Source organism: Scyliorhinus torazame, chromosome 1 (genome assembly GCF_047496885.1).
Source record: "Scyliorhinus torazame isolate Kashiwa2021f chromosome 1, sScyTor2.1, whole genome shotgun sequence".
In the NCBI taxonomy this organism is placed as follows: domain Eukaryota; kingdom Metazoa; phylum Chordata; class Chondrichthyes; order Carcharhiniformes; family Scyliorhinidae; genus Scyliorhinus; species Scyliorhinus torazame.
This window is the reverse complement of record NC_092707.1, coordinates 324,442,968-324,459,226: the sequence shown is the minus strand read 5'-3', so window position 1 is coordinate 324,459,226 and position 16,259 is coordinate 324,442,968. Positions and strand designations below refer to the sequence as shown.

The window sequence follows — 16,259 nt, the reverse complement described above, 5'->3', positions numbered from 1 at the left end:
ACAACACCGCCTTAGCTCCCCTGTTCCAAATTTAGAAGAAGTAGTCGGATAGGAGAGATGGCCATGCAGGCAATGCAGTGCCTCATGAACCCTGAGGAATTTGCGGTCGCAGCGACCAGCAGCAGTAGAGTGGGACAATGTCCCATTTGTGAGGAGGAAATCCGGAAATACCTCAAGGGCAAAGGATGGCCCCTGTGGAATGATTTCTGCGATAATGAGGAATCAGGTCCCGGAAGTATCGGGCATACTTGGTGGGAGAACATGAGCGAGATACACAAAAAGAGCTTGGGAAAAGCTCGCAAGCCGATGGCAATCGTGTCCTGTTTGGCACAATTGCGAGGCACAGAGGAGGTCGTCAAGACGCTCCGCAAAGAAGTTGAGGGCATACATTGGATGAGTAAAGTCTATGTAAGCGAAGTTGAAAAAGAGAATTTAGAATTAAGGAGGAAATTGACAGCAAAAGATGGAGAGGTGGCTGACGCCAAACGGGCTCACCAGTCTTGTCTGGCGCATTTAAGCAGTTTCCAGTCGCAATATGAAAAGGCCTATCAGGACACGCAACGTGCAGTCCTGGTAAGAGAAGAGACAGAAAAACAAGTAGAGACGCTACAGAAACAGTGTAGTGATCTCAAGGCAGCATTAAGAGCACTCCACGCTGCCACCACAGAACAAAGACAGAGCACCATAGACCATGCAAAGTGCTGGAAGCAGATTTCAGAGCTGCAATCACTGCTTTCTGTTCAGAAAGGTTTTCAGGAAACCTTTGGGGAAAAGTTAGACCAGGAAGACGGCCCTGATTGGGAAGAGTTACACGAAACAGCGCAGAGATATGTTCAGGGAACATGTGCACAGGGAAAGCTCCAAAAGAGAAAAGCACCCCAACCCCCCACACAGCAGATAGTTCAGGCTCCAATGAACCCTGTAACCACCCACCTCACAGCCACATCAGACGATGCGGAATATCTATATTCCACCCACTTAACAGTGACCCAATTACGGGATGCGTGCTAGAAGATCACACCATTCCTCCCCGCCGCAGACCCCCAACATTTCTTTGCCACAGTTAGACATCAGGCGAACATGTACGGCCTGGACGAGAGAGAGCATGTAAAGTTCATGGTTTTAAGTTTAGATCTGTCGGTAGCAGCAGCCCTTCCCGACCCACAGAAAGTAGGAGGACGCACCCTTGCAGAAATGCATACCGCGATCCTGGATGCGATCGGGTATAATCCTGGATGGCCTCAATAAATGTAGGCAGAAGAAATCTGAGCACACCACAGCGTTCGCTGGACGCCTGTGAATTCACTTTGCAGCAGTCTTCGGAGACGTAGACCGTGCCCATTTGTCCCCAGACACCATGGCCAAATGGACCCGCACCCTTATCTCCCATGCCACAGATGCAGGACAGAAAGCCTGTACGAGTTATGATCCCTCGGAGGAGGCCCATAACGAGAAGTGGGTAGTTAAAAGATTGTCCCGCGTTTGAGAGCAATCTGTTCAGAGCAAACCCACCGTTGAAAATAGCGAGGAAAAGCAGGCCGGCGCAGATATGCAGGCAGTAAAAACAACACACCAGAACCCCGCATGGGTGAATGAGGGAAAGAACAGCCCCCCACCCAAGTCACAAGAGTGTTACAATTGCGGACAGTTGGGACATTTCGCAAAAGTGTGCAATGCCCCTAAAAAGCCACAGAGAGCCCAACAGACAGGCACTCTGAGTAAGAAAAAGACAGAGCCCATCCATAGCGTTAGCACCCGTTCGGATCAGACGGACTTGAGCGGAACGGACTGACAGTGTACGGGCTCCCCCAGTTGGGTCTGCGACACCCTTTGGGATAGGTCAGGACGACCCGTAGTTGCAGCGAAAATTCGGGGACAGCCTATCGAATTTCTTTGGGACACAGGAGGGTCCCGCACCATCATAAATTCCTCCACCCTATTTCAAAAAGACACGTGGCCCACGACAGCCACTATCACCCTCAACGACTTGACAGGCCACTCGCAGCAGGGACACATCACAGCCCCTGTACCCATTCAATTCGGGACCATCACCACCAAACACCCCGTGGTTTTAGTTGACCTGCCCCACACAACAGAACACATTCTGGGAATTGATTTCATGAAGTCCCACCACCTTTCATTTGATCCAGTCAACCAGTGTGTCTGGAAGATGGCGAAATCCGCAAGAGCCCCGCAACGCTCAACATGGGCGAATATATGAACAAAATTAGTGCTGTAGGCGAATTTTGGTTCAACCCTACCACACTTAGTACGGACAAGCAGGCTAGGGCAGTTCTGCAAAAGAACAGGGCAGCATTCGCGACCCACAAGCACGACTGTGGACGGATGACTGGCTCCGTAAAACAGGACCTAACCCTAGACCCCAGAAGCAGTACGGATTTCCCCTAGAGGCAGAGGGAGAAATCTTAAAAGTAATAGAGAGCTTATTAGAGCAGGGTGTACTTAGATCAGTAGGCTCCATTAATAATGCCCCGATATGGCCAGTGAGAATGCCCGATGGATCATGGCGACTGACCATTGATTATCGGGAACTCAACAAAGTCACCCCCGCAGCAGCCCCCACTGTAGCAACAAGTCCCGAGACCATGCTCAAGCAGGGACTCAATTCCCGATACTTTACGGTTTTGGACATCAGTAATAGATTCTGGTCCATTCCATTGGCAAAAGCGTGCCAGTACAAATTTGCCTTCACCTTTAAAGCGCAGCAGTACACGTGGACATGCCTGCCACAAGGATTCCACAACTCCCCCTCCATTTTCCACCGACAGCTGGCAAATGAATTAGCAAAATTCTCTCGCCCCGAATGTCTGGTACAGTATGTAGACGACCTATTCCTGCAGACAGACACCAAGGAAGAGCACAGTGAGCTTCTGTCTGAACTCCTGGAACTATTACATTCAATTGGTTGTAAAGTCAACCCCAAAAAGGCCCAGATTTTGGAAGAAAAGGTGATATATTTGGGAACAATTATCACGCACGGTAAACGCGAGATCGAGCATAAAAGGATTGACTCGATCGCTAAATTGCCCCTTCCCCAGAATGTTTCAGCCCTCCGGTCGTTTTTAGGACTGGTTGGCTACTGCCGAAACTACATTGACGGTTTCGCCAGCAAGGCAGCGCCCCGCTCAGACCTCCTAAAGAAAGGAGCCCCCTGGGAATGGCTTCCGCAGCATACGGATGCTGTGGACTCTTTAAAACAGGCACTCATAGCAGCCCCCGCACTGCATGTTCCAGACCCGCTTTTCCCTTACGCCATAGAGGTAGCGACCACAGTCTGCACCCTTTCAGTTGTGCTCCTGCAGAAACGGCATGACCAGTTAAGGCCCGTAGCTTACGCCTCCCGACTTTTAGATGCAGTGGAGCAGGGATTTGCAGCCTGTGAGAGGCACCTGCTCGCAGTTTTCTGGGCAGTCCAGTACTTTTCATGTATTACCGGACTGAACCCCATCACAATTCTGACTGAACACACCACCACCCAACCTTTACTGGACGGACGACTCAAGGACGGTACAGTCAGCCAAATAAGAGCAGCCAGATGGACCCTTCTCTTGCAGGGACGGGACATCACTGTGAAAAGGACAAAGACACACACCTACTTAGACGACAATTTACAGTACCCCGGAACCCCCCATGAATGTGAGATTATCTCTCCATACCACAACACAGGCCCCTTTATAGCTAAAACACCCCCCAGACAGATAGGTAATTCAACTCAGAGCCCCCCGCACACAGACACGTGTGAGCCCATATTTATGTGGATGGGTCTTCCACAGTCTTGGATGGGAAGCGCATAACAGGTTGCGGGATCTATGTCGAGGACGAGCAGGGGCGCGCCCTCGCGGAAATATCGTTGAAACTACCCGGACACTTAGGCACGCAAGCAGCAGAGCTTGCGGCCATTGCATATATAATTGAGCACCCAGATTCCTTCCACAGCCCAGCAGACATATACTCAGACAGCCTCTTTGTCTGTAACAGCCTTACGGCATTTCTGCCCCTGTGGGAAGAAAGAGGATTTGTTTCCGCAGATGGGAAACCCCTCTCCTCAGCCCCATTACTCCGCCATATTTTAGAAAAAGCCGAGAACAGGACTTTTGGGATCATCAAAGTCCGCAGCCACCATCGTTCCTCCCCCCCATGAAATGTAAAAGCCGACGCACTGGCTAAGGCAGGTTCCAGACATGGGTATTTTTGGAAACCCCCCGAAAGCGCGCCAGTGAGTGCAGTTCAGGTCACACAGAAAAAGATCGAGGATCTAGTAGAGGCCCAGAAGCAGGACACCAATCTCACGGAGATTGTAAAAGGGAAGTATCCCGCCTCCTACGAGAGGTTTAGAGATACACTGAACACACATGACGGTGTGGTGTTGAAGGACACCCTTTATGTGGTTCCTGAACAGGACAGGAACCAATTGATTTGTTTGTTCTATGATGGTCATAGACATCAGGGAATCGCTCCCACTACAGCCCATCTCAAACAGCTTTGTTGGTGGCCAAATTTAAAGGAAGATGTAAGCCATTACATCGAAAATTGTCTTATCTGTGCGCAGAATAACCCCAACAGATATGCCAAAAAGGCCCAACTCAGCCACACCCGACCCGTTAATGGCCTCTGGACTAACCTCCAGATTGATTTTATAGGTCCATTGCCCTCTTGCAGGAATGGCTATAAATATGTACTTGTGGTCATAGACATTTTTACAAAATGGGTGGAAGCATTGCCAGCCCGCACAAACACTGCAAGAACCACAGCCAAGATTCTAACCCACGACGTCTTTACAAGATGGGGACTCCCTCGCAGCATTGAATCCGACCAAGGTTCCCATTTTACGGGGACCTGTCATGCAGAACGCCCTCACGATATTTGGCATCACCCAAAAATTTCACATAGAATACCACCCACAGTCGAGTGGTATCGTGGAGCGCATGAATTGGACCCTAAAATCCAACCTCAGAAAGATGGTCCAGCAGAACAACACCACTTGAGACTCAGTCCTCCCTTTTGCGCTGATGTTTATACGTAACACAATTTCTACTTCCACAGGTTACACCCCACACACCCTCATGACCGGACGCCCCATGAAAGGCACAGTATATTTGTCAGGTTTGGACTTGACCAGCCCCGAAGTGACGGCCCTCACACACGAGAAAGCAGTGGAGCAATTAGTGGAAAATGTTAAAACGGCTCAGCTAGCAGCCGCAGTAAAATTGGGCACACGGAAGAGACAGAGCAAGGCTTGTTTCGACAAGACAGTGCATGCGACTGAGTACGATATCGGACAGCAAGTGATGCTTTCCGTATATAACCCCAGCACATTCCTGTCACCTAAATACTCGGGTTCGTATTCCATTGCGGATAAAGTAAGCCCTTCCGTTTACAAAATAATGTACCCCAATGGTTCGACTGCGTGGTTTCATATAAACCAGCTGAAGTTTTATGGAACACAGTCGAACCACGCACACCATGTCATGCTTGACGCAGACCACACCCCGCCCACAGCCGACGTACCCCTACCAACCCCCACCACGTCCAGCCCAGCCACGGACTCGACCTTGACTCCACCCCCAAAATATACACTCCGCCCCGGAACGCCCACAGACTGCAGCAGCAGAGACAACGACTGTGACTCGGACGATAGCCACAGCACGCCTCCCTACTATCCCCATGCAACCGGACCCACACCCAGCGACTCCGACTACGATCCAAGTGATCCCTTCCTGATCACTTCTCTGAACAAACCCCACCACCGACCACCGAACCACACTGACGGCCCTGATTTTGTCCCCACACAACTAGACACCAATTATTGGCACCGTGACAACTCATACCGACTCGTCCGCAACGACGAGAGCAGCCCCAACTTACACCATGCAGCCCTTTCAGCCCTAATCCACTCCAGAGTTTGGCACCCGGGAGAAGAGGACGACCTTGGGTCTGACTCCCAAACCGCCAACCCCTTTGCGACCCTGTTCGCAACCGAGAACTGAGGTGTCCAGATGATGTTTTAAAGGAACCGCTTGGGAGAAGTGTTGTCCTTCCTGATGGAACCTGCAGAATGTTTTATGTTGTTTTGTAAGTTTGTTACATGTTGTATGTCCGACAGGAGAATTTTTCTCACTGCCACACACCCAATCACCTGAAACGTCTGAGCACTTGCCAACAGAGACCCACCGCTGCCACACGCTTGTTCAGAGGAACTAGCTTTTCAGCTGATACTTGTTCGGGTATCAGACGCCCGCTTGTAACTGCCCTTCTGGTTCGAAGGTAGAACCACTACGGCAGCCCCACCACGATGAATACATTTTTGCCCGTTCTTGTCGGTTGCTCAGGCAGTGGAGAAACGGCTTGGGACCCGCCCTGCCTGGGAACCCCCCTCTGGTCAGCTATGCTCGGGTAGGGGAGATACGGCATTGGTAGCCGTCCTACCCGGGGACTCCATCCATCTCTTACCCGTCGCGGCCCATACGCACCTCATTTGGCATTTTTCATTTCAAAACGTTTTGTTTGTTTAGGTAACCCTTAGGTTGCCGGCCATCTGCTATTTACATCCTGGAACATTTGGATGGTAAATCAGCACTGGTCCGTCATTGGGAAGTGTGCCGTGTCCTAAAATTTGTTTTTTGAAAAAAAATGAGGGTGTCACACATAGTGACCAATTATAAGGGAATAATTGGCACCAAAGGACAGACACACTAGCATATCAGATATTACACAAAGATAGTTACAGATACTATGCTTGTTTCTACAGAACTCCAGAAGCTCCAGGACCGGAGAAAATAAAGAAAGAGAAGGAAAGAGAACAGCCATGAGGACTTCCTTCATATTGATCAACATACTGTATATGAACTTTTGGTTGCGTGTGAACGCGAACCCCATGACTTCAAACGCCCCAGCCGTTAATGTTTCACTGTCCCGCAGTACCCAGAGTCCAGTCACCAGCGACACTACATCTTCTTGGTGTGCCAGTTTCATAACCTGGTACTCCATGTCAGATGTGATCGAAACACTATTAGCGTTGGCGATACTCTGCTGTGTAGTGCAGACAATGCGTCTACGAAAATGGAGAAGGAGAGCCTACCCCCGGTATATAGGATCAGATCCCCTATGTTCGGTTACGACCAGACCCCCGACCCCCGCGATCTATAATAAAGTGCATTCACTTGCGTTTATTGTTGTTGTAAATACAGCGATGTAAAAAACTTTTTCAGGAGTAAAAATTGTATGATCCTGAGCTTGACTGCCAAGCCAGGAAAGACTGTATGAAATGCTATGATTTTGTTGTATAATCGAGGAAGGTAGGGTAATGGAATGTTTCGCGAGGGTAGTATGCTAAGGATAAGTTAGAGGTTCCAAGTTTGTTGTTTTGTAATGCATGTCCCTGTCTGACATAGCGCCCTTAGAATTGTTAGTTGAAATTTTTTGTGCATAGCTATGGTCAGTGCAGAGGCCATGTAGGAGGTGTCCCCCCCAGTCAGGGAATGGAAAGTAACAATAATGATGTGATCCTTCACGCTTCGCGTTAGGATCACAAGGAGGAAATGTAGCCATTTAAAATGGCTAACTCCCGATTAGAATGGCCAAACCCCAATTTAAATGACGAACGGAAGAGGCTGATGGGAAAATCAGCCAACAGGCAGCTGCAGGCAAAACTGTGTATTCGCCTCTGGGGAGGCCAGACAGAATCGATACCTGCAGCCATCAATATAACAACACACCAGCCATCTGCATATAAATTAGCAATCCCCGGGAACAATATGCTACAAATGAGACACACAAAGCCAACCCAGACTTTTCGGCGCCAGCAGGAGCTTACACAAAGAGAGGTGAATGACCACCTCGAAACCGCCCATCGATCAAGGAATCGCTCCAGCATTGGAGAATATCGAACCAAGTGATTGGGACCAAGTCCAATCACTTGGAACCAGGTACAAGGTCCGCCCCGAGAGGCAGGAAGCCCCTGGGGACTATAAGAATATGGGCCAAGTTCAAATCGACCCTTCTTCTCCTCTCCGCACCCTTCGAGACCCTTCTGCTAACCCTCTACAACAGCCACAAGAAACAGTAAGTCTTACTCCAACGCTCGCTATGAGATAGGCGCTCCTGGCTATCGACCTGTACCAGCTTTGAATCCCGCAGGCTCAGAACCCATACGAAAGGTCATTCGTTTCCCTGACCTGGTGGGCCATTTCCAAAGTTAAGTATTGGCCTGTTAGTTGTAGGAAGTAGCTTAGAAGTAGAATTAATGTATAAGTATCGACTACTGTATATAATAAATGTGCGTTGATTTAACTCTTACTAAGTGGTGTGTTGGATTATTGATCATTACTCGGACTTGAACCACGTGGCAGTATCAGAAAGATACCTGCCGACTCAAGAACAAAGGTGATAGAACAAGAGCAATTAAACTAAGGCTAAAACGAGCAACAGGTGTTGTTATAGTCTCACCGCCCCCCCCCCCCCCCCCACCACGTGGCTAAGAGCTAGTCTGGTTCAGTCAGACAGAGTAACCACACTTAAATTAGCAGAGAGTCGAACCCACAGAGAACTGTGCTAACTGTGCTATTAGTTCAATAAACCTGATTGAACTAACTTCAAGGTCTGTAGTATCTTTTTGATCTATGCTGCATCCAATTGCAGCCAGTGTTATACCTCACACGACAACTCTCACTCCAGACATTTACATACACACCCATTTCTTAATGGTACTCTCACATGATACTAATGAAATGGCTGTCACTGGTTAACTGTCCAATTTAGGGTAGTTAAGGACTTCTCCCCAAATGCTGTTGGCCTGGTCAAAAGGCTGGCAAAATTGCCGCCAAAGTATGAGGCTATAGGGGGCAATTTTGAGCCCACATCATCCATGCGCGGGATTGGAGACGCAGGTGGGAAAATCCCACGAGAATCGGGAAAGGCGATTCTCGCCGGAGAGACCGTACATCCTGATTTTCCCAGCCCCTCGCCGGCATCACGAGACTCATGCTCACAAAGGGTGTGAACTTAATTTGAATAGATTTCCAGTTATTTTGATATCATTAGCAAACCCCCTGCCACATGATTCCCCTCACTAAATATTCATACCTCACCCATGTTACTTGACAACAGCTTTGGCCAAACGAGAAGCAGTTGACGGGATCCCTCCGGGGTGCAGAGTTATGTATATTACCGGGGGGGGGGTGGGCACAGTACCAAACTGGCAGTGCCAATATGGTACTACCAACCTGTGCCAGGGCAGTGCAGGCGTGGGCTCTAGTGGGAGCCCCATGGAGGCTGCATTTATGTGTGGTGGTGGAGGAAAAGTGGACAATGGGAGAGTGATTGCCAGCGATACTTCCGCAGTGTAATGTTGGTGAGGCGGGGGGAAGTGGATTGCCAGTGGTGAATGTCAGCAAGGATTTTCTGGGTGGGGGGGAGGGGGGGAAGAGTCCCCGATATATCCGTGGCATGGGCCAGGGCCGTTAGGCTGCAGGGATGATTGGGGCATTCTCTGAAGATTGCGCCCAATCTCTGTGGAGCCGATCAGGTCCTATCCCTCCAGAGTGTCGGCGCAAACCACGCCCACTCATTTTCCTTTCTCTTAGACACTCAGCATTTGAAGAGAAAACTGCTCTGTGCAACTGGAGAGTCACATGCCAGTTTTCAGTCTGAGCCTGACACTTTACCAAATTCTGGTAAGATTCCACATCATAGTGTTCCATCTATTGGTTGTTTTGCCAATGATAGGTAGAAACACTTTTTAAAATACTCGCTCGGAATGGAAATTTAACCAGGAAAATGCCGTTTCTTTTCTGAGAAGGAGAGGCCAGTTCAGTTGTTGAATGAATGGACAAATGTTCATCAGCCTAATTTCTACTCCAATCAATTTAACAAATATTACCAGCTGCAACTGAATCCAAATTCATTTTACCCCCTTTGACATTTTTATGCTTGAAAATATTGTTGGACAATGTCAGTGAGTTGTGTCAATATCCTTAATTTCTCCTTGCAGTATGCTGTATTGACATTCCACTTACAGAACAGTTGGACCTGTTGCTCCCATGAAAACATCATCGTGCAGTTTCTGTAGATTCTGGTTTCCTGTAAGGTTGCTGTATGTGAACAAAGGTAAAAATCACTCAAGTTCCTGAACAGCCACCATACAATGGGACAATTACATGCTGCGTGTTCCTTCAACAACACAAACACAAAAACTGCAATCGTGACATTGGGACAAAACCAAATCAGCAACTTACAGATTATCTAAATCTGTTCCGTTAAATGCATGGCTTTGTACTTCTATGAGGCCATTGTTAATCAGCTTTCTGTGTTTAAAAACAAAGGGGAAAAATTGGATAAAAGATTTCTTAGGTTTTGCCCCTGCTGCTAAATGATCTTACATAGTGAAAGCCTAAAACAGATACATGATTGTTTTTGAAAAGACTATATTGTACAAGTAACACACTAAATTAACCAATGTTTAATTGCAAACAAAAGTTCTATTTAGAGTTTTCAAAACATCCAACTGGTTCCGGAAACAAATCGTGATGCACGCTTTTGCCATACTGGCCATTTTTAGGGTTTATGACAACAGAACTAGAACTGATCAAAAGAAACAAAGGTAGGGCAGCACAGTGGCGCAAGTGGTTAGCCCGGTTGCCTCACGGCGCCGAGGTCCCAGGTTCGATCCCAGCCCTGGGTCACTGTCCATGTGGAGTTTGCATATTCTCCCCGTGTTTGCGTGGGTTTCACCCCCACAACCGAAATATGTGCAGGGTTGTTGGATTGGCTACGCTAAATTGCCCCTTAATTGGAAAAATGAATTGGATACCCTAAATTTAAAAAAAAAGAAACAAAGGTAAATGTTCCAAATCTGAAACTAAGTCCTCTCACTTCTGGATCACACGGATTCAGAAATCACATCAAAAGTTTCGAGTTTCTCCACTGATCTTAATGATAGAAACTCATGATAAACTTCCTGTGGCGCTCACTTGCTCTGATGTGAGAATGTAAAAACTGGGAGCAAACAAAGGCAAAAGCAGCTTTCCCATTTTGTAACCAATAGATATTATTTTTAAAATCATATTTCCTCCTCGGAAAATACTGACTTATTTTCATGTACAGGGTATGAAACCTTTTTTAAAAGGTATTTGTCCATGGAATGTGGGGGTCAATGGCTGGGCCAGCATTTATTGCCCATCCCTGAAGACATTTAAGAATCAATCACATTGCTGGTGAGACATGTGTAGGCCAGACCGAGTAAGGAAGACAGATTTCCTTCCCGAAAGGTAGTATGGGCTGAGGTTAGAAACATGAAAGGAGAGGCCACCCTGTTGGGAGTTTTCTATAGGCCTCCAAATAGTTCTAGGGATGTAGAGGAAAGGATGGCGAGGATGATCCTGGATAAGAGCGAAAGTAGCAGGGTAGTTATTATGGGAGACTTTAACTTTCCAAATATTGACTGGAAAAGATATAGTTCGAGTACATTAGATGGGTCGTTTTTTGTACAGTGTGTGCAGGAGGGTTTCCTGACACAATATGTTGACAGGCCAACAAGAGGCGAGGCCACATTGGATTTGGTTTTGGGTAATGAACCAGGCTAGGTGTTGGATTTGGAGGTAGGAGAGCACTTTGGGGACAGTGACCACAATTCGGTGACGTTAATGATGGAAAGGGATAAGTATACACCTCAGGGCAAGAGTTATAGCTGGGGGAAGGGCAATTATGATGCCATTAGATGTGACTTGGGGGGGATAAGGTGGAGAAGTAGGCTGCAAGTGTTGGGCACACTGGATAAGTGGAGCTTGTTCAAGGATCAACTACTGCGTGTTCTTGATAAGTATGTACCGGTCAGGCAGGGAGGAAGGCGTCGAGCGAGGGAACCGTGGTTTACCAAAGAAGTGGAATCTCTTGTTAAGAGGAAGAAGGAGACCTATGTGAAGATGAGGTGTGAAGCTTCAGTTGGGGCGATGGATAGTTACAAGGTAGCGAGGAAGGATCTAAAGAGAGAGCTAAGACGAGCAAGGAGGGGACATGAGAAGTATTTGGCAGGTAGGATCAAGGAAAATCCAAAAGCTTTCTATAGGTATGTCAGGAATAAGCGAATGACTAGGCAAAGAGTAGGACCAGTCAAGGACAGGGATGGGAAGTTGTGTGTGGAGTCTGAAGAGATAGGCGAGATACTAAATGAATATTTTTCGTCAGTATTCACTCAGGAAAAAGATAATGTTGTGGAGGAGAATGCTGAGCCCCAGGCTAATAGAATAGATGGCATTGAGGTACGTAGGGAAGAGGTGTTGGCAATTCTGGACAGGCTGAAAATAGATAAGTCCCCGGGTCCTGATGGGATTTATCCTAGGATTCTCTGAGAGGCCAGGGAAGAGATTGCTGGACCTTTGGCTTTGATTTTTATGTCATCATTGGCTACAGGAATAATGCTAGAGGACTGGAGGATAGCAAATGTGGACCCTTTGTTCAAAAAGGGGAGCAGAGACAATCCCGGCAACTATAGACCGGTGAGCCTCACGTCTGTAGTGGGTAAAGTCTTGGAGGGGATTATAAGAGACAAGATTTATAATCATCTAGATAGGAATAATATGATCAGGGATAGTCAGCATGGCTTTGTGAAGGGTAGGTCATGCATCACAAACCTTATCGAGTTCTTTGAGAACGTGACTGAACAGGTAGACGAGGGTAGAGCAGTTGATGTGGTGTATATGGATTTCAGTAAAGCGTTTGATAAGGTTCCCCACGGTAGGCTATTGCAGAAAATACGGAGGCTGGGGATTGATTCCACCATCTGCCTTGGTTGGATTCAAACCCAGGTCTCCTGATTACCAGTCCAGCGACAATACCACTACACCACAGCCTCCCCAACTGAGCACCTTGATGCTTCATAGCAGCAGTCCTGAATTATTTAGCAGTCTAAGCACCAGCAAAACCTGCGTAATCAGGGAAAAGAACCATGAATCTCAGTTCAAACGCGATTGTCCCCCTAGATCACTGATCTTTAAACTACCAGGCATACTGGACAGAAATTAATTTCCAATTTAACTTCTCATTTCGAAATGCACCGGAAACGGCACTGACTCCATTGCCAGGAACAAAGATTAATTTGCACACTTTCACCAAGATGTCAATTTGGGCATCCTCCAACAATAATGCAAGAAGCTATTGTTAACATTGTTGAACACTGCTTTATTCAGTATTACCATCTCAGTTTCACAACCCTACCAAGTGTAGTTTCACTTTTGAGCGCTATCGTGTTGCTATGCTAGAGACTTCATTATCAGTGTCTGATGGTCTAATGGTAGATATGTACTTACATATTTAATGTTCCAGTGCTTAATCCCTGGAAAGAATAAGATGGTATAACTTGCATGTTTATGTTGTCTCGAAATTCACTAAAGGAAGCAGACAGTATTTGAGTCAAGACACGAGGGAGAGAAAACAGGTCAGTTAGTCCAACATCAATTGTCAGGAAAAACACTGGAATCTATTATTAAGGCAGTCTTAACAATGCACTTAGAATATCACAGTATGATCAGACAGAATTGTAATGGTTTTACAAAAGGGAACAAAAACAGAAAATGCTAGAAAATCTTGGCAGGTCTGACAGCATCTGTGGAGAGAGAAAATAGAGTGAAGGGTCGGAATTTTCTGGCTGTTCTTGCCGGTGGGATCCTTCGGTCTTGCCAACGTGAACCCCCACCATGGGTTTCCAGTGGTGGGAGGTTTATCGAACAGGAAACCCCATTGACAGCGGCGGGATCTGTTCCAATCATGGGCCACCTCCACTGCCGCAAAACGTGTTGCTGGCGGACGTGGAAAATCCCACCCAATATTTCGAGTCAGCATGATTTTTGTTTAAATTAATTTTTATAGGATAAGGGCTTTGTTGGCTGGGCCAGCATCGATTTCCCATTCCTAATTGCCCTTGAGAAGGCGGTGGTGAGCTGCCTTCTTGAACCACTGCAGTCCATGTGGCGTAGGTACACCCACTGTGCTATGAGGGACGGGCCTCCTGAATTTTGACCCAGTGACAGTGAAGGAACAGCAATATATTTCCAAGTCAGGATGGTGAGTGACTTGAGGAGAACTTCCAGGTGGTGGTGTTCCCGTGTATCTGCTGCCCTTGTCCTTCGAGATGAAGAGAACGAGAGTAATGTATCCAAGTTTGCAAATGATACAAAGATAGGTGTGAATGTAAGCTGTGAGAAAGATAAAAACAAGTTGCACGGAGGTGTAGACATGTTTAATGAATGGGTAAAATGTTGGGAAATTAAGTATAATATGGGAAAGTACACGTTTCTTAACGTTGGTTGTAAAAATAGAACGACAGATTTTTTTTTTAAAGGTGTGAAACGTTTAAATGTTGATGTTCAGAGAGATTTAGGTGTGCTCGTACAGGCCATTAGCATGGAGGTACAGCAAGCAATTAGCTCGGAAAATAGCATGTTGGCCTTTATGCAAAGGAGCTGGAGTACAAGAACAAATGTTGTTACAACTGTATATGGGATTTTGTTGAGACCACACCTGGGCTCCTGTGTGATGTTTTGGGTTCTATACCCAAGGAAGGATCTACAAGCCTTAGAAATGGCATAGCAAAGGTTCACTAGATTGAGCCTTGGGATAGGAGGCTGAGTAAATTGGTTGCATACTCTGAATTTAGAAGGAGAGGTCATCTTATTGAAACAGAGAGCCCTTTGAAAGACTTGACATCGCAGACTCAGAGGTCATTTATTTTCTCCTCTTGGATAAGCTAGAATATGGGCAGGGACTCAGGATAAGGGATTGATTGAGGGTTGTGAATATTGGGAATTCTCTACCTCAGAGGGTTGTAAATGTTCCATCACTGAGTGTTTTGAAGGCTGGAATGGACGGTGTTTTGATCTGCTGTGCTTTCAAGGGATATGGGGAGCAGGTGGGAAGGTGTAGTTGAGGCAGAGAATCAGATGTGATCGTACTGAATGGCAGGAAAAGGTCAAAGGGCTGTTGTGGTCTATTCCTGCTCCCAATCCTTGGGTTTTTAAGTGTCATTTTTGCCAAGTTGTGTTGAACATTAATTTGAATTCAATGCAATGTATGTCAACCTGTCTCTTTATTATGAGGTTTAAAATTGTATGTGCACATGGGCAAGTGATTAATGAGGGTTTGATCCAAACCAAAACTTATGCAATTATTGATGAGACATAATTTCTTCACAATATTCCAGTTGTTTCTTCAGGTTCCAATACTGACTAATACTTGATTTGTACTCTTCAGAACAAACAAATAAAATGATGTCATTTCTAGGAGGTATATTATCTCAAAGACAGTTTTGCATGTTACTAATGAGCTAAGTGTTGAATTCTCTGACTATTTGAATAAACAGAAAGCAAGGAACCACAAATGCTGGAAATCTTAAGCAAAAACAAAAAGAACTGGTAATACTCAATGAGTCGAGAGATAAGAGACAACATTGCAGCATTAAGAAAGGGGCCTGGCAAGGATCTTCCCTCCTTCCTTGTGGAGGAATTGAGAGAAATGATGGGACACTCTCTGTTGTTGAGCCTGCTTGTTAAATTGTGCCAAAGCCAAGGTGACGGGATTCTCTGTTTTTGAGACTAAGTGTTGATGCCAACACAGAATTTGTGGATATACAAATTACAATTGTGAATACACATTATAATACCCACACACTCATCCCAGCCAACTAGATGGCACTGGTTGTGCTGGAGCGTGCCCATACAGCTGATAGGTCGACTGGGGCCAGATGGCAAGCAGGGGGGTTGCCTGGGAGGGACACCTATACGACTGGTGGCCCTAAGCTCACAGTGGGCTGTTAGCGGTGTGCGCAGCTGCATGGCTCCCGCAGCTGTGGCAATGGTGTTCCGTGCCAGTCCACCCCAACCCCACAGCCCATCTCCTGGCCACTCTCTGCTACTCCCCCAGGCCCTGGCAGAAGCCCTCCCCCAGGCCAGCAGCACAACTGTCAGCACACTAGATATACAAGATAATGGAGGCCTTGTTTAATTGAATGGGTCGGCAATCTGATGGCCTTTCTCTCCTCCCACGTTTCCAGTATTCACTGCACCCAGTAAATCCAATAGCCCCTGGGCCAGGAGCAGCAAAATCAGCTCCTATCAAGCATGTGAAGGCTGTGATATATATGTGAAAAATAGAATTGAAGATGGATGAGTTTAAAAAACAGGTTCGATTCTATACTGTTCAGATGACCTGCAATGTCAGTTTACACTCCGCAAAATAAGTATCTGTTCATG

General features: G+C 46.8%; 1 protein-coding gene across 3 annotated transcripts in view; it reads right to left on the bottom strand.

Moving 5' to 3' along the window:
• fshr (follicle stimulating hormone receptor) overlaps positions 1-16,259 on the bottom strand; it is a 279,828-nt gene that overhangs the window by 29,889 nt on the left and 233,680 nt on the right. For 2 of the 3 annotated variants that reach the window (XM_072508204.1, XM_072508221.1), the window contains 3 exons: positions 13,323-13,400; positions 10,254-10,322; positions 10,035-10,109 (listed from right to left, as the gene is read on the bottom strand). In XM_072508204.1, the coding sequence (XP_072364305.1) occupies positions 10,035-10,109; positions 10,254-10,322; positions 13,323-13,400 (222 nt within the window). The remainder of the gene's footprint in view (positions 1-10,034; positions 10,110-10,253; positions 10,323-13,322; positions 13,401-16,259) is intronic. The other variant, XM_072508211.1, reaches the window with a different exon arrangement.